Source organism: Melospiza georgiana, chromosome 7, assembly GCF_028018845.1.
Source record: "Melospiza georgiana isolate bMelGeo1 chromosome 7, bMelGeo1.pri, whole genome shotgun sequence".
Lineage (NCBI taxonomy): Eukaryota > Metazoa > Chordata > Aves > Passeriformes > Passerellidae > Melospiza > Melospiza georgiana.
This window is the reverse complement of record NC_080436.1, coordinates 35,868,620-35,888,746: the sequence shown is the minus strand read 5'-3', so window position 1 is coordinate 35,888,746 and position 20,127 is coordinate 35,868,620. Positions and strand designations below refer to the sequence as shown.

The 20,127-nt window shown below is 36.8% G+C and overlaps 1 protein-coding gene across 3 annotated transcripts in view; it reads left to right on the top strand.

Annotated features, from left to right (window-relative positions):
• Nucleotides 1–20,127, top strand: part of LRP1B (LDL receptor related protein 1B) — a 642,008-nt gene that overhangs the window by 588,348 nt on the left and 33,533 nt on the right. For all 3 annotated transcript variants that reach the window (XM_058028149.1, XM_058028148.1, XM_058028147.1), the window contains 6 exons: nt 5,298–5,521; nt 6,288–6,394; nt 8,088–8,204; nt 10,043–10,216; nt 10,813–10,938; nt 18,028–18,192. In XM_058028149.1, the coding sequence (XP_057884132.1) occupies nt 5,298–5,521; nt 6,288–6,394; nt 8,088–8,204; nt 10,043–10,216; nt 10,813–10,938; nt 18,028–18,192 (913 nt within the window). The remainder of the gene's footprint in view (nt 1–5,297; nt 5,522–6,287; nt 6,395–8,087; nt 8,205–10,042; nt 10,217–10,812; nt 10,939–18,027; nt 18,193–20,127) is intronic.

Below are 20,127 nucleotides of genomic sequence, written 5' to 3'. Positions count from 1 at the left end.
AAGAGGGAAGAATGTAATATATAGAAGAAGAAAGCCATGAATTTCAAGTCTTGGGAAGACAGAAAAGGAGATTAAACACAAGCCTAATTTCTACAGTGATCATATAAACAATAATATTGGCAAAGTTATTACATATATTGAAATGTTAGAACAAGTTATTTCCATTTTTGTTGAACTGCATGTTATTTTATTTTGAATAAGCATAAATGTAGGTTTGGACTTTGCAACAGAAATGTGGATTTTCATAAACTTGGGTAATTTTAAGTGGTCTTTACTTGAAAATAAAATAAATGTATGTTGTTTCTCATTTTGCTTAAAATATTTCTACAAAATTCTCTAGGAAGTGATATTGCTGAACTGAGAATATATGAGAATAATTGAGAATAATATGAGAATAACTGTGTGGTCTCTACACTGGTGTTTCTATAATGCGGTAAATTTAGATTTTGGGGATTTTTAGTCTTCATTGAATTTGACAGCAGAGTAGAGTTTTTAATTATTTTCTTTTTAGAAAAAGCACCTGTCTGGCTTTTTCACATTTCCTTAAACTTAGGAGAGGTGACAGTGATGCCCTCCCATCCCACGCCTGCTTTTATACACCCACAATAAACAGGAGTAGCAACAGTAGCCCGATATTTCATCTATAATTCATAAACCTCTAAACCACTTCTGAGTACATTCACCCAAGGATATTTCCTCTCCAAATGAGTGACATTCCTGACCTCTGACACCAGCAGGGCAAAACCCTCCTGCTGGAGGCACCAATGGACCCTGAGGATGCCTGCAATCTGATATTGCATCTTGGTAAGAGTGGTTTGAAAGCAGCACCTCCGCCTGCCCAGCAGAGGTGTCTTGGTTTTGTTCAGAGAAAGTGTATGGAAAGTAGACCTGAAATACAAAATAAAGCCTAGGATCTCTAACAGGTCAGCTCTGTCATTTGAGTTTTGCAGCAGGATACCTGTATTGAGGACGTGGAGTAATTCTACTGTGGAGTTTTTCTCATTTAACTATGTGGTGTACGTTTCTGTTTAAAAGATCCTGATAAGCAGATGTCTGTATTGAGTTATTAATTAGAAAATAATGAAAGTGTAAAACCTTGTGAGGTTAGTGTTGAGAAGGTGGTGTTGTTATTCATTCATTTATTTTATTTTTGGGGGGTAATCTGCAGGTGCATTCTGCAGCAAGAGCAGTTTGCTGACCTGCAGCCTCTCTAATAGATTGAATACTTTCTTAGAGGCCCATAAAATGGAGCATAAATTTCCTTCAGAAATCTTCATAATCTAAGTCTTCAAATCTTTCAGTCCAGGGACTGAAATTTTCACACCTCATTTGTCACTTTCTCCCAGTTAAAACTAAAGAGATAAAATATTGTTAATTAGTATTTTTCTAACATACTGAAATAGTATTCAGGTTTTTTTATCCTTTTTCACTGTTACCTGAGAATATCTCTTGGTCACTTCCTTTTCTGTTCAAAGACATTGAAAAAATGATGGTTTTTTTACACCCTATGTTCCCCTGTCTCTTCAGTGCAGGTAGGTCCTTGTGGCAATGCTTGAGCCAAGGTAGACAAAGCTTTTTTACAAATCTGAATGTGGAAAATGCAAATACAGACTCTATTTGAATATATCTTGGACACTTTTCATTTATATTTTTGAAGTATTTGCTTCTCTTTGTGCTTAACTATTCAGTTATTTTCCCAGCGTTTTCTCATTAATATTCAAATATTGTTGCCTTATTTGCAGCTGATCAATAGGTTAATTGGTTTTATAATGTTGCTTTAATATTGTCACCGAAATTTGGTTTTAAAAGGCTTGAGAATTCCTTAATTTTAACCCAAGTTTTTTTTTATTGAGTAAGTTTTCAAAGGTTACATTATAACTTTTATATCTAGACTTTGATATGTAAATCAGGACAGTAAACTTGAACAAAGTCACCTGCATTTTCAGGTAATTACATTAATGCAAAAATCCATCTCAACCGAAATTGCTCCACAGAATTAGCATATCAAGAGCCTTCCTCAGAGAATAGCTTTAAGTAGCTCTGCTGATTTTCTGTGAAAAATGGGTTTAAGACTGGTACAAATTCAAGCATTATAGGAAAGAGTAAATATCAACTCTTGAGAGTTTATTGACAGATGCAGAAGAGGGTTTCATCCCAGCTGAGTTCAGAGGGAATTGGTGATATCTGGAGCAGCTGTTTGCCTGATCCTTGGGGAGAGCTGCAGGAGGTACCTGAGGTGCACAATGAACACGGAGCCGCCCCACACTTCAGCTCAAGGGCTTCATTTCATGGGAAAGGACAAAGAGATGAACATTAAAATGATGATGATACCATCCAAAGGGAAGAAAAGCAGAGGTTTTGTGATGTATCCAGTCAGTTTATTGGCAATCCTACTCCAGCCCCAGAGTTTTGAGAGCTTCACAAGGACCCTCAACCACCCTTGAGATGAGCCCACTCCTGCTTCCCAACATTTGCCTCAGGGCCCAGTGCACACCTGTGAATGCAAACTGCTTCCAGCCCACATTCTCTTACAAACAGGAATTTATGGTTCTATCTTAGAGCTGCAGCTCTGTCTGGATGAAGTTTATGTACTTAGAAGACTCTTTCTGGAATCAGCTGGTTGGGGGTTTGTAAATTATCCTACTTTATGTAATACCAGTGGTGGTTTGGTGAATTACTGCACCCACTGGGATGCTCATCTATCAACAAAAATGTTGTGTTTCAGTGGACAAAATTCTAAACATTTTGTTGTCTTTAATTTCTTTTTACTCTTCTAGTAATATAACATAAGGTAATGCATTATTTTTTAATGAAGAGGGAAAATAAAACATTGCTTTACTTTGTTCCACAGCAATTCCCTACCCAAAATATCTGCAAAAGAAATAAGATAAAATACTGCTTATGGCACAAATTAGATTTGCCATTTATTCTTCCTGTTAAACATTGCAAAGGGATGTGTTCCTACTGCATGTGCAACATATTTTCTTCAGTCTAACTCAACTTTAGGGGCTGAAAATCTGTAATCTGACATTATATGAAAAAGATTTCCAGATCCAAATTGTTACTGCAGCTTCTTTTTTTAGTTCATTGGGTTTCTTTGTTTTTTTTTTTTTGTTTTTTTTTTTTTTTTTTTTTTTTTTTATTAATTCTTTGCCTTGAAAGCAGAATTTACAAAAGACAACAGATCTCATCAAAAGTCATCGAGCTGACGTGGTCTGTAGCTGTGCAGAGACTTCCAAACTGTGAAAGGCAATTAGCTTTCAAACCTCAGTTTTTCTAATAAGTTGTAGTACATTATAATTACCATCAAAGTGGGCTAAAATCACTGTAGAAAACATTAATGTGATTTTCTTCCTGTATTTTCATCCTTACTTTATATGCAGAATTATTCTTCGAAATTAACATAATCCAAATAAGCTATTAGGTAAGAGCTCATTTCCAGTTAGCAATTTTACTAGACAGTGTGAGAAGATGCAGAAGAGCTCAGAAATATGATAGTAGCTGCAACTTAATGAACACAACTGGAAATTGCACAGCCACAGCATCAGCTCATGGGGTTTTTTTCCTCTTTTTTTAAAATCTCTTACACCAGATGGCTCCTTGACATTTCTTCTGTTCATCTCTTTTATTATTTGATCTCTAAAATCCCCCCACCATTACTGAAATTTCACTTTTTCTGTCTGGTTGAGGAGTCAGGATCAGTATTTCTCAACAAAATCCCACCCTCATTCCCCAATTTTTGTAGGATGTCCCTTTTAGGATGTCTCATCTGCTTATAGAACCACCTTTTTTGGGAACCATCTCTTATTCTGCTTGCCAACTCTCATCTTGTTCTTTCCAGGCTCTCAAAAAAGAGTCTTATTGTAAACTGTGGCTTGAACAGTCAAAAAAAAAAGAAAAGGTGAGAGGTTTTTCTGGCCATGACAGCTGCTTTCCTTTTAAAATAATATTTGGTTCCAGCATGGTAAGCCATTAGTCCTTGTAGTATCCAAAGATATCTTCAGGTATGAGAGGTTTCTTGACTCAGGTGATTGAATATTGCCCAGAATTAGTAGGAGTTTAGACTAAAAATACAGTTTGTCTTATCTGAAAATACCCCTTTTTTTTTTTTTTTTGAACATTCACATCCCTTCTGTGAATATTGCTTGTATAGCGAGAAAGAAAAAAGTTTGTTATATACAAATGCTACGCTTAAAAAATTCTGTTATTTGTGGAAGCATCTGCCACCACTGTCGTCATCTCATATCAAAGAATTATGGTACAATATTTATGGTACAATATTAAAAGTTTAAAGTTAAGAGTTTGATTTTTAGCTTTGAAAATCAAACTTTTAACTTTAAACTTTAATATGATGAAAATAGTTTACAAATATCTTGTGGTATTAGGGAACTCTGACACTTACGGGAAAACAGGTTATTTTAGGATCTTCTTTTCTGGTTTTCAGTTATGTGGCTTAGTAGCATTTCATTGCTTCATTTTTTTAAGAAATATCTGGGTTTTTTTCATCATTTAACTTGATTTAACTTATAAGTAAATAGGCAAACAACTGTATGTGTATTTATAGCTTATGCTGGTCTTGAGGTTTTTATGACACACTGCATTCAAGTTAGAAAGAGTTGGGTAATCCTATTTTACTGGGAATACTCATTTCTGCAGGAATTCCAGTAAACTTTAGAGTTGTTCATATAAATCTCGTATTTGCAATATGAACTCCTGTCCTCAGTACCATTTTTCAGAGCTAAGCCTTAATGATTATGGAAAAAAATTAATGATAGAGATCCTGCAGTTGATAAATTTAATGTTATAATGAGTCAAGCATCCTTTATGTGTGAAGATGAATATTCATGAATACAGAGGGAATTTTGTGCAGTTTTCTAAATGCAGTGATCTTCTCTACCCACTCCTCAGGGTGGGTTCGCATTGTTTTCACCGAGTACTTTGGGATGGAACACCATGGAATAAAATAGATGCAGAATCTGAAAACTTCCTTTCCCTTGGTTTCAAATTACAGTCTAAAACACCTGTTTGCTTCGTTACCAATAGTTCAAGTAGTTGATGTCAAAGTGACTTTTCCCTAATGCGGGTAGCCTTAAAGTTGAGGAAACAGATTTGAAAGATTAACTTGTTCTTCTGCATGGAGTAGAGGTGTCAGAGATCCCTCAGAGCAGAACTCCTGCAGGTGCAGTTTAAGTCTTTCCAACGCAGTGTTTCTGAAAAAAATGACAAAAATTCATGACTGTGCAGCTGCTGTGAAAGGCCCTTTCCACAAACCTGACTGCACCATCTGTTCTTTTTAGTGTCCAGAGTTCAAAAGGCCCAGGGGCATTGCTGTGGACTGGGTGGCTGGGAATATTTACTGGACTGATCACTCCAGAATGCACTGGTTCAGCTACTACACAACTCACTGGACCAGCCTCAGGTACTCCATCAATGTGGGGCAGCTGAAGGGACCCAACTGCACCAGGCTCCTCACCAGCATTGCAGGAGAGCCATATGCAATTGCTGTCAATCCCAAAAAGGGGTATGTATCCTTCAGCACCGCTCTGATTCGGTAATTCCAATAAAATTGCAAAACACAGCGAGGAAAAGAAAATTATGTTTGCAATTGTCGGAACTTTTACAAGTTGTTTCTTTAATTTCCTGCTCAACTTAACTAACTGTAAACCAAGACCTCCACTCTGCTGTGAATGTTGAAAGGCTCACAAAAACTGAGTATCAGTGAAGGGTTTGAGGCTCTGTGCAGGCACTCAGCTTAATTGCTGTAAATCCCAAAAAGGGGTATGTATCCTTCAACACCACTCTGATTTGGCAATTCCAATAAAATTGCAAAATGCAGCAAGGGAAAGAAAATTCTGCAATTGTCTGAACTTTTCCAAGTTGTTCACTTAATTTCCTGCTCAACTTACCTAACTGTAAACCAAGACCTCCACTCTGCCGTGAATGTTGAAAGGCTCACAAAAATTGAGTATCAGTGAAGTGTTTGAGGCTCTGTGCAGGCATTCAGCTTAATTGCTCTCAACCCTAAAAAGGGGTATGTATCCTTCAACACCACTCTGATTTGGTAATTACAATAAAATTTCAAAATGCAGCAAGGGAAAGAAAATGATGTCTGCAATTATGTAAACTTTTCCAAGTTGTTTCTTTAATTTCCTGCTCAACTTGCCTAAATGTAAACCAAGACCTCCACTCTGCCGTGAATGTTGAAAGGCTCACAAAAATTGAGTATCAGTGAAGTGTTTGGAGGCTCTGTGCTGGCATTCAGATTAAATTTGTGTTTAATATTTCAGGATGATGTACTGGACAGTTATTGGGGATCGGTCCCACATAGAGGAATCATCTATGGATGGTACTCTGAGAAGGATACTGGTTCAAAAGAACTTGCAAAGACCTACAGGTAAACAACTCATTTTTCCAAAATACCTGGTACCCACTAGCTGAGGAAGATTTCAGTTAAAAACAAAACAAAAAAAAAACCCAAAAAACCAACAAACAAGCAAAAAAACCAACCTGACAAAACACCCAAGAAATGGGCATTTTCCTGTATTTATTGCATAAAAATACTTTAGTAACATCCTTCTGTGTTTTCTTCCTTTACTTCATAGTAGAAAATAGATGTTCATGGAGTTTTTAATTTTTGTCAGATATTTAACACAGACCCATGTAGAGGGAATGCAAGGAAAGAGTTCAAACCTTTGATATTCCCTCCCAAATGGGACTTTACTGATATTATTTACACTGTTCTTAAATTTATTACCACATATGGCTTTCCAATTTCAAATAAGAGGGAGGGAGAATTTGAACATTTGGGCTTGACTTCCTAGAAATGACTATCACAGGAGTGTTGCATGTATAAAACAAATAGAAATACTTTTATCTCTGATACCAGGAAAGTACATTGAGAATGCTAGTTGTGTATTAATTTATATTTAAATCTTCTCATTAAAATGCAAAGAATAATTTAAAGCTGCAAAGTGGGGACTGCTTCTAAAGCATGCCCCTTACAGGTCCCATGTATCACACAGAAATGACACATTGTGATTGCTTTTTACCAGAAATTATTCTCTTTAGCCATATCCCTGAATGCCGGTGTTTCTTTTAAAGAGAGTTTTTTACAATGGAGTTTTAAATGTAAACATATTTCATTGGTCTGTGAGTCAGATTTTCTCCACTTCCTCTCATCTATCTGCAGCTGATTAATTTATGACCTTAAGAGGAGTATTTTTGCTGTTATGTATAATTTCTTTTGATGTATTTTTTCTGACTTACCTACTTACATAAATAGGAAGAAAAATACCTTTCCCCATTCTTATTAAAGATGCGCTGCAACTTCAAAAGCTCAGAATGAAATTATTTTATGGCTTCAATATTTTCTTCAGGCTGAAGTGTTTGACATGACCTAAAATGGCATATTAACCATTTAATCTTCCTCTGTGAAGCATGGACTACTTGATTTGATTATTGCCTAGAGGCTGGGTATTTATAATGCCATTGATCTTTAATTCTCTTTTGTTTTCTTTTCATATAAAGATGAAAATATATATAAAAATATATAGCTATATATCTTCCAATATTGCTGTTTAAGTCTTGCAGAAGTAATGTAGTTAAAATAATCTGATTTTTAATTCTGAAGGACTGCATGGGAAGTCTTGGTGGTAAAAATGAGAACAGAATTAAATATGTGTGGAAATAGGGTGCAAAGACTCCATTAATTCTGAATGCCTTGTTTTTAACACAGGATCACACTGGTGCAATTGCCATATTAGATTTTGGTTGGGAGAACAGGTTAGAGGAGTTGACTCTATATTTAATTCCCACCTGGTATTTCTGTCTCTAGGAGAATGGGTTAGAAAAGGAGCTGACCTTGGGCAGAGTAAGGTAAAGAAAGTAAAAAACCATGGTTTCCCCAAGGGGAAGGTTTCAGTGGGAGCTGTGATATTTTATTCTCTTTGTTTTCCAGTCAAGTCTTTTCATTGCCACAATATTTTGTGTACATGAGAATATGAATGACATTAAAATGTAGCGTTATAGAAAAATACTAATTTTTTTTTAGTTTTTATGTTCCTTTTTGAACTTTATCTCCTTTGTAGGTCTCGTGGTTGATCCGTTCAGCCAGCGCCTGTTCTGGGCTGATTTCGAGTTGTCTGTTATTGGCAGTGTTCTTTTTGATGGGTCCGACTCAGTTGTGTCTGTGAGCACAAAACAAGGTATGGAGAGCCTTGGTATAATGTGATTCTCATTTTATTTTATTTTATTTTATTTGGCTGAAGTTACACTATTCAGAACACTATGTAAGCAAAAAGCAAAAAGCAGTGATTATTGCGCAATTTTTTGTGCTTTTGTTAGGCAATGTTTCAAACGTTATCTAAGCAAGTGTTTTAGATAAAATAAAGATAATTTCAGCTTTAAGATAATCTGATAAAATTACCTTAGGGGAACAAAGATTTAATTATATGTACAGATCTCCAAGTATAGGCATTACTGAGTACCATTGGGATTAATATTTAGGCTTGATCTCACTTGGACTTATATTAGAGCTGCCTGCATTGAACCGGAGTTTTAGGGGTTGTAGAACAGTTGGTCTGAATCAGTTCTGGGAGAATAATGGGCTTGGCTTTCAGGTCAGTGAGTAATCACAGAATTCTGCTAACAGAATGTGAATGAAGAAAGTTCCTTTTGTTAAAAAAAGGAGATTCTGGTGAAGCAAACTGTTTTCAATTGCACAATGGCTTTTTAACAACTTGTTAAGTAAGAAATTTATGAAATTTGAGTAGAAAATAAAAGGGGCACATAAAAAAAAGATTTGAAAGCAACTCTCGGGGAGGATTGTGGGCAGTTAGTTCTGGAGAATTGTCAGGGTGTAATTATACCTGGTGCTATTGAGTGTTTTCTCCCAGAATTCACCAGGATATTCTGGAATATACTAGGAAGAATGTCCCATAATCCTAATTGGGCAGGACAAGATTGAAAACATCTTATTTTGATTTAAAAGCACTTTATTCCACAATTTGTATCAATATCTATGAATATAATTATCTGAAAGATCACTTTGAGACTGGGGATCTGTCCACAACCTCCTCTAGCACTGGGCCAAAGCAAAATTGGGGCAGTTTAGAAATTGCTTTACAATGAGACTAAAACCTTCAACCCATTGAATTAAACAAGCCTAAAAGAATCAGTTAGAATTCATTAATATTTTTATGAAAATTAAATACTGAGTGCCAAGCACTGATAGCGTGAAAGAACCATAGGAAGAAATAAAGGCTGATTGATGAAATTAGGTAAAGACAAAGGAAATACAAAACCATTTTTAGAGTGAATGGAGAAAATAGCAGGCACAAGGTATGACAAGGAATATATTCTAATTCTTTATGGCTTCAGGAAGAGATGCATCTCAGGCAAAGAAGTTTTAGTTAGAAGCCATTTCCTTACTGAGGGCAAATGTGAATTTCTACATCCAGTTGTATGCAGGAAATCCAACTGGTGGCCAAAGAACCCCTCAGGGCTCTTAAAAATGAGGAGTTGGTAGAGCTAACAATTTCTTTTGCATTCATTTACTATAATTACAAATTAAAACAAGCATAGTACAAAAAACTGGCATTTCAAATATGTTAGGAAGGGGCTGAAGAAATGTTTTGTCAGAATAATCTCTTTGATGTGAAGCAAGACGACCTCTTTCTTCCCTGTCACATACATCTAGTTAAAGTGTTGTACCTAAGGTGCAACAAGTAGAACAAGTCTGCTCTAATTAGTGAGTTGTTACTACAGAGTTTCTTTTTCTTCAATTATCAGCCAGTTTCTGAAACTCAATTGTGTGGAAAACTGATAAAAATATTGAAATTTAAGTTGCCTGCAAAATGGAAAGGGGTTCTTTGAGGAAGATTGCTTTTTTTAAAGCAATTTTTGGTGAGGACCAAACAAGCTGTCTGAAAAACAATGTCCTTAGGTGTTAATCACAGTAATGAATTTAATTTTTTATTTTGAAAACTTGTTTATTATTTGAATACAAATATATATTTGTATTTACTATCCATTTTTATTCAAGGTTTACTGCATCCACATAGAATTGACATTTTTGAGGATTACATATATGGAGCAGGCCCTAAAAACGGTGCATTTAGAGTGCACAAATTTGGCAAGAGCATTGTAGAATACCTAAGTGTGGATGTTGATAAAGCAAAAAGTGCCTTGGTTTTCCACCGCTACAAACAAACGGACTGTGAGTAAGCATAATTACTGTAGATACTTTAAATTCAGTCTCGGAGGGGGAAATGTAACCCAGTTGTGTAAACATAAACCAGAGCCTGATTGTACAAACTGAAAATAGATTTAGTCATATTTTCTTTAATATCATTTTGATGTGTTTGCACCCATTTGAAAGATGCTGGACAAGTTTGTACACAAATGCCTTTTGTATTTTCACTGTAACTGAGATATAAAAATAATTAGAAGAGAGATGAATAACAATCCCTCTAGCCAGAAGCAGATGAAATTTTTTACTCCATGTTACCAATAGATTTTTTGGTAATGGAATAAATTCTATTCTTGGAATAGAATAAATTGGTATGGAATTTATTCCATTACAAAAAAAATGGAATAAATTCTATTTTTTGGTAATGGAATAAATTCGTCTTGCATTGCTGCTTGGGGAATGTGTTCACAGACTCGAGGCTGTTGATATCCTGGGAAGTGGAAGTGTATCAGAATTTTTCTATCTGATTATTTATTTTTTCTTAGTTTTAGAACATAGTTCTAAATTTTTTTAATTTAAAAAAAAAATCATTAATATCTCTAATATTTTGTCTTTTCAAACAGTGCCTAACCCCTGCTTGCACCTGACGTGTGAATTCATTTGTTTACTCAACCCTTCTGGTGCAACCTGTGCCTGTCCAGAAGGAAAGGCATTGATGAATGGAACGTGCATTGATCAGAGCCTCCTAGGTAGGTACTGAAAACTGCAGGAAAACCAGAAAATAAACAGCTGGGCAGTTTTGGCCATCGCAAAAGGCCTGGCTGGCTGTGAGGGCAGAGTTTTGTGATGTTCAATATACACATTAATGAGCCGAAATTGAAAGGTGAATAAACAAAATGCCTGATTCAAAAAAAAATGCCTCCCCTGCTAATATTCATCAAAATAAAAAATGAGCTTTCAGCTTAACAGATACAAGATGATTAAAAGTGAGTGGGTATAAATACTGACCAAAAGAAGTTTGAAAAACACTGAGGTGTTTTGGATCCCAAATTAAAAGTGAGTCATTCAGGAGAAAAAAACACTGCAGCAATGGTGAAAGGCAGTGAGAGCAACACAGCAAATAATAATGACTTTGAAGTAAAAGTCAAAGAAAAGAAAAAAACCTGCAGCATTTTAATCTAAAATTATATATTCTGGGAACCTCTGTAATGACTAATACTGAGACACAGGAAACCAGATTTCCTGGGAAAAGAGCCTCTAAGTTCTTGCTGTGTTTTAGGGGTGGGGAGGGAATCTTTAAAATATCTTCACTCTAATTTAGGCCAAACCTAGCTTGGTCACACTGCTGGAATTATTTCTTAGCCAGCTTGATTTTTTTTAATGTTCTAGAAATCACTGAATAGCATTTCTTGTGTGTATTATGTGTATGAGGGTGTTTTTCTGATGTTTAATTCCAGGCTCAGAAGTGCAAGTGATGGTTTTTTTGGTGAGATCCTCTGTGCTTAAAGTGCTCAATTTAGCAATTAAATTAATTTACCTGAAATGTCATAATTCTCTGGAGAAAATCTCATTGATTTATACTGCCTAGGCTTTAAGTATTGAATGAACAAGACTATGTTTTAGTGGCTCATGATGTGGTATTAATAAAACTGTCCAGCTCTGGACACAAATCAGTCTGAGCACCCTCCCTGCCCCTTCAAGGGTCAGCTCTTTGTCCATCTCAGGTGGACACATGTCAAGAATTTCTGCTGTTGCAGCACCACCTAAAAATTATTTCAAGCTACCTATAGTTAATATTTAAGTGTTGAAGAGTGGAAAAATAGAAGAAATTTGGTTTTCCCTGCTGACTTGTACCAGTTTGTACTCATAATTTCAGTAATGCTCCATTTTTACTAGTGGGCAAAGGATTATGCTGTGGTAATGTTTTCAGGAATGTGTGTTTTTATTAAAGAGAGATCTGAAGAGGTTTTTAAATGACTTGTTATAAATTTTTATGGGTAGGCAGAAAATGCCTAGAGAAGCATTTTTAATATATTGATAATTTCCAGTACCTTCCCATGGCTGCAATATCTGTTATGACTTTTTAAAGGGCTGCTGAATAAGTATTTCCGTAGTTTTTTGTTTACAATCATATTTCAAGTAATGCCTAATGTAGGCTTTTTCTTACTTTTTTTCATTTATGTTATTTTTGTAGTAGTAGATTGCAAGTTTTGTAGTATCACATATTACAAATTAGGAATTGAAACTTCTGTATCATAGTACTCTCATTTTTTTTTTTTTACAGTATTTTGATTTATTTTAAATGGAAGGGGAAGATAAATTTTTGTCTCTTGCTGAGACTCCACTTCAGCTCCCAAGGACCAGCAGAGATTTCTGGAAAGATCAGAGTTGACCCCAAGATCAGCATCATGAACTGATACAGGTTTATAACAAAAGCTGAGTGACAGTCACTAGCCATTAATAGGTCACTAATAGCCTGCAAACAAACAAAAAGTCAATTTATAAACCAGGTCCTTTTCCTTTTGGAGGTTATATAGTATGGAATAAAGAACTAGGTGCTGCAGTTTTCCTTTTCTGATGAAGATCTAGAAAATGTATGTGAAATATTCCAGACCCCACACATCCACCTTGTCTGAAGCTATTCAGAACATTTTTGGCACAGTCAATAACCCGAAACGGAACATTCTGCCTTACTTGACTGTATATTGTTGAAGGGTGACCTAACAGTCCAAAGGAGGAGGTTAGACAAAAATATTTTTTCTGTTGCTCTGCAATAAAATCCTGATTCAAAGTCAGTCAGAATATTCTTGTTGATTTTGGTGGACTTCTGGTTTTTGAGGTGTTCTGGTTTTATTGTACTTGCACACAGCTATTTTAGGTCATGTAAGAAGTCTTTTACTCTTAGAAATTAGCAGCAATTGTGGCTATCAAGAACTTGTAGGTTTCAACTGTACTTTTTGAATAATATCAAATTCAAGTTACAATAGAAAATAGTAGGATCTTGAATATTCATAATATTTTTAATGTCTTTGAGTGTTTTTTAAGTCTCTTTAAATGCAGCAAGGAAACTACTGATAGTTTCTAGTTTCTCTGTCCATGACTTGGCAGAGCCAAAACAGGACAGCCATCTCCATTTCAATTCTTTTTCTTCTTTGTCTGCCATAAAGGTTGATGACTGCAAGATAATCTCAGTCTTGCTCTGTTCCTTGTGCTACATCCCAAAAACTGACTCAGATTCTTGTTCATTGGATTGTTCACTTTCCCTTTTTTGTATTTTTAATCAGAAGAAAATTAGCTAAGTCCTAAAGTTCTCTGTACTGCTACTCCTGCCTTGGTCCATTGGTTTTTTTCTTCATGAGCCCTACACGAGGAATGTTAAATACTGACTTTCTGAATGCAGATTGCCTCAGACAGCTGTTTCCCCAGCACCTCAAGCAACTGAGGAGAAACAGCTTCTGGGTTTGATTTGGAGTTTTCAAGCTGGAGTCATTACAACATATGGGTGTGTTGCATCACTGAGAATGTTTTTTTAAAACAGAGTGAGTACAAGTTCCAGTGTTTCCTGAGATAAGCTCCCATCTCATTTCTCCCTGGATGACTGGGACTGACAGAACCAGAATTCTTTTGGGGCTTATTTATAGACTGAAACAGGCTGGACTTTTTTAGTTTAGAAGCTACCCTTTATTTTACCTAAAGGAAAGAGCAGAGCACCATCTCATTTCCTAAAAGAGACCCCTGAATTTGCACCTATTTGATTTCTTGTATCTAATTGTCTGTAGCACAATGAAGCTAAAAATGTACCCAGAGGATGAGAATGGAGAGAATTGCACTGGAGGAAGACATTGAGTCCCACAGCTGAAGGAGCAGGATAATGAACAGTTCCAAGAGTTCCCTGCTCTGGAACCTCACACTTATCACTTTCCTCTTAAGAGGGGAACATTTCTGCTCTTTTGGTTGAATGGAAAGCCTGAGGAAAGAATTCCAAAGACTCAGAACTGATGTTGCTTCTGAACAGGGGTGAAACATTTAATTTATCATGTTGGTCCCCTCAGCATGTCTCTATGGGGATTTGCCCACTGCATAGAGAGAGAGAAGGTGCTTTGGCTGGGGTTGGGGAGGTTCATCCCTGTGTACCTTCTTTTTCAACCCCAAAATCTGCCTCAGAGAGGAGGAACTACTGCAGTTTGCTCCTTGCTATCTTCTTGGGGGTTCTGCTGCTTTTCTAGACTTCTTAGATTTCAGTAAAAAACCAAGGGTCACAAAGAAATCTGCTTCTATTTTAGGAAGAAAAGAATCTGTTTACAGCATTTCTTCTGTATTTACAAAAGGATCATTGTTGGGAGGGTTGTTTCCCAGTGCAGAACAGAATGGGTGCCGGTTACATTTTCACACTGTGCATTCTTTTCTTAGCCATTCTCTCTCTTTTAAAATTGTAAAGAAAACAGATGTTAAAGAGGAAAAAAAAGGGAAGGAAAAACAAAGAGGAGCATCTGTGTTACAGCCTTCAGACAAAATTTGGGGAGAACAACTTGTTCTGATACTTTTCAGCATATGGCAAATTGGCAGGTGTAGTACAACTCTTATCTGAAGGAAGATTTATGGAACTTTCCATCAACATTGGAACTCTGCTCTCTGTCTTTATTTGGTGCATTCAGCTCAGTAAAGGATGAGCTACACATTTGTCCAAGGGAGAGCCAAGGGAAAAGAACTTTCTGCCCAAAGGGATGAGTATTTTCCAGGGTGGGGGAAACTGTTTTTGTCCCAAAGAATGTAGATCCCAAACATTGTGCTCTATAACATCATTTCCCCATTTAACTTGTCTAGTCCAGAAACTGGGGGATACTCCAAAAAGGAGAAAATGGCAAAAAGATGCATTTCTCTCAAGAAAGAATAGAGCTGTTATAGAAATGCCAATAAAAGGTATGTCTTGTGTGAGGGGAGAGGAATAGAATATCAAAAAATTGAACAAGTGAAAGAAAAAAATACCAGCAAATCTTTGATTTGCTGTTTTATGAGTGTTTCGTCTTTGTAAGATTTTCCTTTTGCTTCCAGTAAAAGGGAAGAGTCAATGATGAAGCTGATAAGACAAAGTCTATTAATGTTTGTGCCAAACAGTTTTAGTGGGAAGAAAATCATAAGAGAAATGGCAAATCATAATTCTTTGATTATGTATTAAAGATGTTAATATTGAAATAGGCAAAACAAGGCAGCATAAAACTAAATATCCAGATTAGAAGAGAATATATAAAATTACATGATCTGTAATCCTTTCTCTCTTTCATGTTAGAGAGATTCAGTAGCTGGACTAGAGGTTGTATAAGAAGTGAAATGATGTACCTCTGTCATTTCAGAAGTGAAAGGAGCAGCTGAGAGGTCTTTAAGTCTGCATTTAGCAAGCTCAGAACAGCATTGAAGACTAGATTTAGAAATTTTTCTGATTTTGTATTTTTAACGAGTTTGTTCCAAGGGTGGGTACTTGCTAGAACAGTTCCCACTTCTTCCTTCTGAAGTATTTATTCAGTAATTCCAATTAACTGTATTCAGCTTTTTCTGTAATTCTTTGTAATTTTCTCCCGTATTTCTTTTCTTCCTATCTTCTCCTGTGGAACCATTCTTCTCATGTTTCCCACACAAAGGCGGGCATGTCATCCCCTTTTTGTACTAGGCTGATGTGAATCAGTGCAATTTGTTTCTTGTATTTACCTCCAGACAGCAAAGCAGCAGCATTAAACCCCATATATTGTTCAAGTCTAATACACTATTTTAAAACTGCCTTTTCCATTGCATCTTTCAATCCTCTTTCTCAGCTTATTGAAAGTCCAAAATTGCTCTATTACCATTTCTCTGCTCCATATTAGAGTTGTACTGAGATTCTTGAATTTAAAATGTTTCATAGAGAACAAAATCAGTAGTAATTTCCATTTTCCCCCCAAATTTTATATCTTAATTCTGTGGAATTGTTCTAAAAGAGAAATAGAACATATTTTAATGCACTATCAGAAAGGTTCATAAAAATGAGCAGTTGTCCGTACATCACTGTTATTTATTCTGTTTTTGCCAAGTTCTGCTCCATAAACTCATGACTAATGATAAGTAAAACAGATAAGATAAGCAAAACAAAAATAGACCTTCTCTCCAATAAGATATGCCACATTATCCATTCAAACAACTTCTGTAATGAGTAACTGAAGAACGGTTCATGGAACATCAAAGGATTTAATGAACCACCCAAATTAATAAAACACTGAAGCATCCTCAAACTCCCAAATACAAAGTAGCTTTCTTACAGCAATTGTATATGTACAGGGGAGATACCAAAAAATCAAGTGAAAACAGTATTTCATATTTTTATTGTACAACTCATGAAATAATGAGGCACCAGTCAGTCCATCACGGGAAATTTAAGATTTGCTGCCTAGTTGCAGCTTAATTTTAGAAAGATACAATTATCTGAAAGATGACAGTTTCCAGCAGTTTTGTTTAAATAGGTTCCATCCCAGGTTTATGTCAACATTCCTAAACTCTGCACTTGCAGCACAAAATGTTTCTTTGAAACTCAAAGGAGGTGCTGTGCCTGTGCCAAGCCAGTCAATGTTAGACCTCAGCCAGAAAGGGGCAAACAGGAATCTTGACTTTTTTTATTACTTGTTTGACTAAAGCAGTTGAATTCAGCAACACTCCTGCAGTGGATGTATTATTGAAAAGTTCTTGGTATTTGTGGCATCTCTCCTGTTTAAAGCCATGTTGGCTATATTCCTGGATTCGTTAGGAAGCAGTCTGGCTTCACAGGATTGTTTTGCTGTGTGACAAATGAAGTCTAATTGCTGAAAGCATGATTTGGGCTGGAAAGGTGCTTTTCTGCTTCTTTAGGATTACAGTTGTTTATATGTTTGAGCATTGTGTGTGTGCTCATCTATAATTAATTTGCTGTTGTTATCATTGAGTGATTTTGTACCTTGTTCATTGAAATTAATAGAGGTTTACTGTTCAAAGTGTTTCTAAGAGAGACACAACTCTAATTATAAAAGAGGGAATGAATTACATGAAGAGTGAATCTGGCCAGATCAGAGTTTGTGTCTCTCCCCTTTTATCTCATCACTAAGAGGGTGGCACTGGTGTCATAAGAGTTGTGATTGCAGAGCAGCAGGCAGCTTCCCTTCTCAGGGATTTTAAAATCTGAGAAGAAAAAAATAAATTAGTAGAAAACACGACTTAGGAGAAACAGGTTTGTATGCAAATACCAATTTTTGAAGAGGATTTAAAGGCCAAACAAATTCCTTTTAAATATTTCGGACAGAGCTTAGTTAAGAAGGCTGTTAGCGGAGAATGTGAAAGAGAAATCCAAAAAAGGCTAGTAAAAATGGGCTGAGGTCACCAGAAAATGACTGAGAAGTTTTCCAAGGTCTCCCAGATGAAACCAACATTGAATTTTCCAATTCTCAAACTTGGAATTATAATTTCAAATAAGAATTCATACTATGATTACTCACTTAGATCCTAGGGAGGCCAACATCCTTGTGCCATGAGAGAACTCTCACCAGCCCTACAGGCCCCTGGGAGCCTTTCCAGGGTTTATGGTCCCCAAGTGTGGGGTTTAGTGTGGGGTTTTCCTGTCACTGTGCAAACAGAAGGAATAGATCACTTTCCTCATTCTGAAAAGTGACATTTTGCCCTCACGGACAGAGAGCCATGGCAGTGTTTGAGGCAAGGCCCTGTTTTGCCATTCCATGGAGCTGGGGAGGTTGAAGGCCTGTGTGTGTGTGTGTGTGTTTGTGTGTTCTTGCTGCAGATCACAGTTGTTGAAGCTGTGTGTGTGTGTGTGTGTGTTCTTGCTGCAGATGACAGCTGTAAATTAAGCTGTGAGAACGGAGGGAAGTGCATCATCAATGAGAAGGGGGACGCCCGGTGCCACTGCTGGCCAAGCTACTCTGGGGAGAGGTGTGAAACCAACCACTGCTACAACTACTGCCAGAATGGAGGGACCTGTGGGGCCTCTCTCCTTGGTAAGGATTTCTGAACAGCTCTGTCTTGACCTGCATTAAATGCTTGAATTTGTTCCTTTTAATTTTTTTTCTTTTTCTCTTTATTTGCTTTGTCTGTGCTTAAACAAAATGCAAAAATAATGCAGCATATTTCACACATATTCTTTGTAACCAATAGGGGCTTTCATTTACTTATCTGGGTGTTTCAGCACAATTAAACTGTATACCAGAAAAGGGAAAATAAAAGTAAATATTTAATGTAATGACACAGGCATTGAGGTCTAGCAGTGGAATTGTAAAGCAGAATGTCCAGTCAAACTACATCTACAACAAGTCCAGATTTCTTCTTCTTTAAATTTACATCAATTCACTCCCTAAATTGATATGTACATACACAGAAATATTTGCTTAAATACCTGACCTCAGTCCTTTACCTTTGTCTTACTGGGGTTCACCAAACAGGAATTTTACTCTCCTAATTCTCAGGAAGATTTTGTTGATGAGAGCTCAGATCCTTCATTTTCCTGGGTTCAGGGGGTTCATCCTGCTAACAAGCAGGAATTTGACAATTGGTCTTTGTCCCTAACACATAAGCTTTTGTATCTTTTATAGTGTTTGGGCTAGAGAGGAAAAGTGTAAAAATAAGTCCTCTAAAATGTAGCAATTCTGTGAGAACAGAGAAGTAGAACTCTATTTTCTGCTTCAAGGAATATTTAAATATTTGGTTCAAAATACAAGAGCTGGAGAAGAGTTTGCTACTTCCTTCTCAGAAGCTTTAATGTGCTTAAGATGCTGTGAATCATTTTCTCCTGCATGATGAAGTGGCCACCACCCTCTGAAAAAAAGCCCAGGCACCTGACCTTGAGAAGTTTGTGACTGTTCATCAGGGATTCCTCCCTGTAATGCAGAATTCTGCATCTGAGTCTCTGTGGCAGAGAGGGCTTAGATTGTAAAGATTTCCATTGCATTCCTTACTAATTAACCTATGTAAGCCTATGTAATTTGCTAATTTAGCCCCACTTGCTGGCTTCTCTGGAGCCTCCTCCCATTGACTGAGGAGTGGTGGCAAAATTCCAAGTGAATGCAAGTCCAGTAATTTATTCTTTCAGTTCTGACTCGTTGAGGGTTAATAATGTTGTTCATAATAATGACTAAATATGAGAAAATGAGAATTACTTGCACTGGAAGTTGATGAATTAGACTTTAAACTGCTCCCAACAGCTGATGGAACTACTGGCACAAGTGATAAGCAGCGATTTTTATCAATGTGGTGGGATCAATAAATGCTAAGTGAGGACGTGCAAGTGAGTGGAAGTGATGGTTTAAATGGTGTGCAGAGCTTCCTCATCATCTGAGGAGAGGATGTTTATTCCCACATTTTTACATGTCTGGCATCTAATTGATTCTTTTGTGGGGTTAAAAGGCTTAATAAAATTAATAACTTGGCTCCTGAAACTCAGCTCTGTTGTGAGTCCTGCAGAGACCCCAGGGTTTTATTTAATCCCTTTTTTTTGGCAGTAGCCACGGGGCTCTCTCACCTCCAGCAGTTTGTTTTCCCTCTCCCAGGCAGCTCACACTTGCTGTGCTCACACAGCTATGCTATTGCATGGATATTTTTAATTTTCATTTGCTAAATCCAGCCTCTGAAATCTCTCAGCCTTGCTAAAACAATTAGCGCAGTAGGTTTTGCCACCAGTGGGTAGAGGCAAGAGTTGAGCAGGGTCTACAATACATTTTGTTGAACTCTTAACATGGGTCTGGGGATGAAGGAATCAGCCTGGAAAAGGCAGAAATCAGCCTGGGGATGAAGAAATCAGGCTGGAAAGGGCAGAAATCAGCCTGGGGATGAAGAAATCAGGCTGGGGAGGGCAGGAATCAGCCTGGGGATGAAGGAACGAGCCTGATGCCTCGTCCCCAATGGAATGATGTGTCTGCACTAAAGTGCATCAGGAGAGC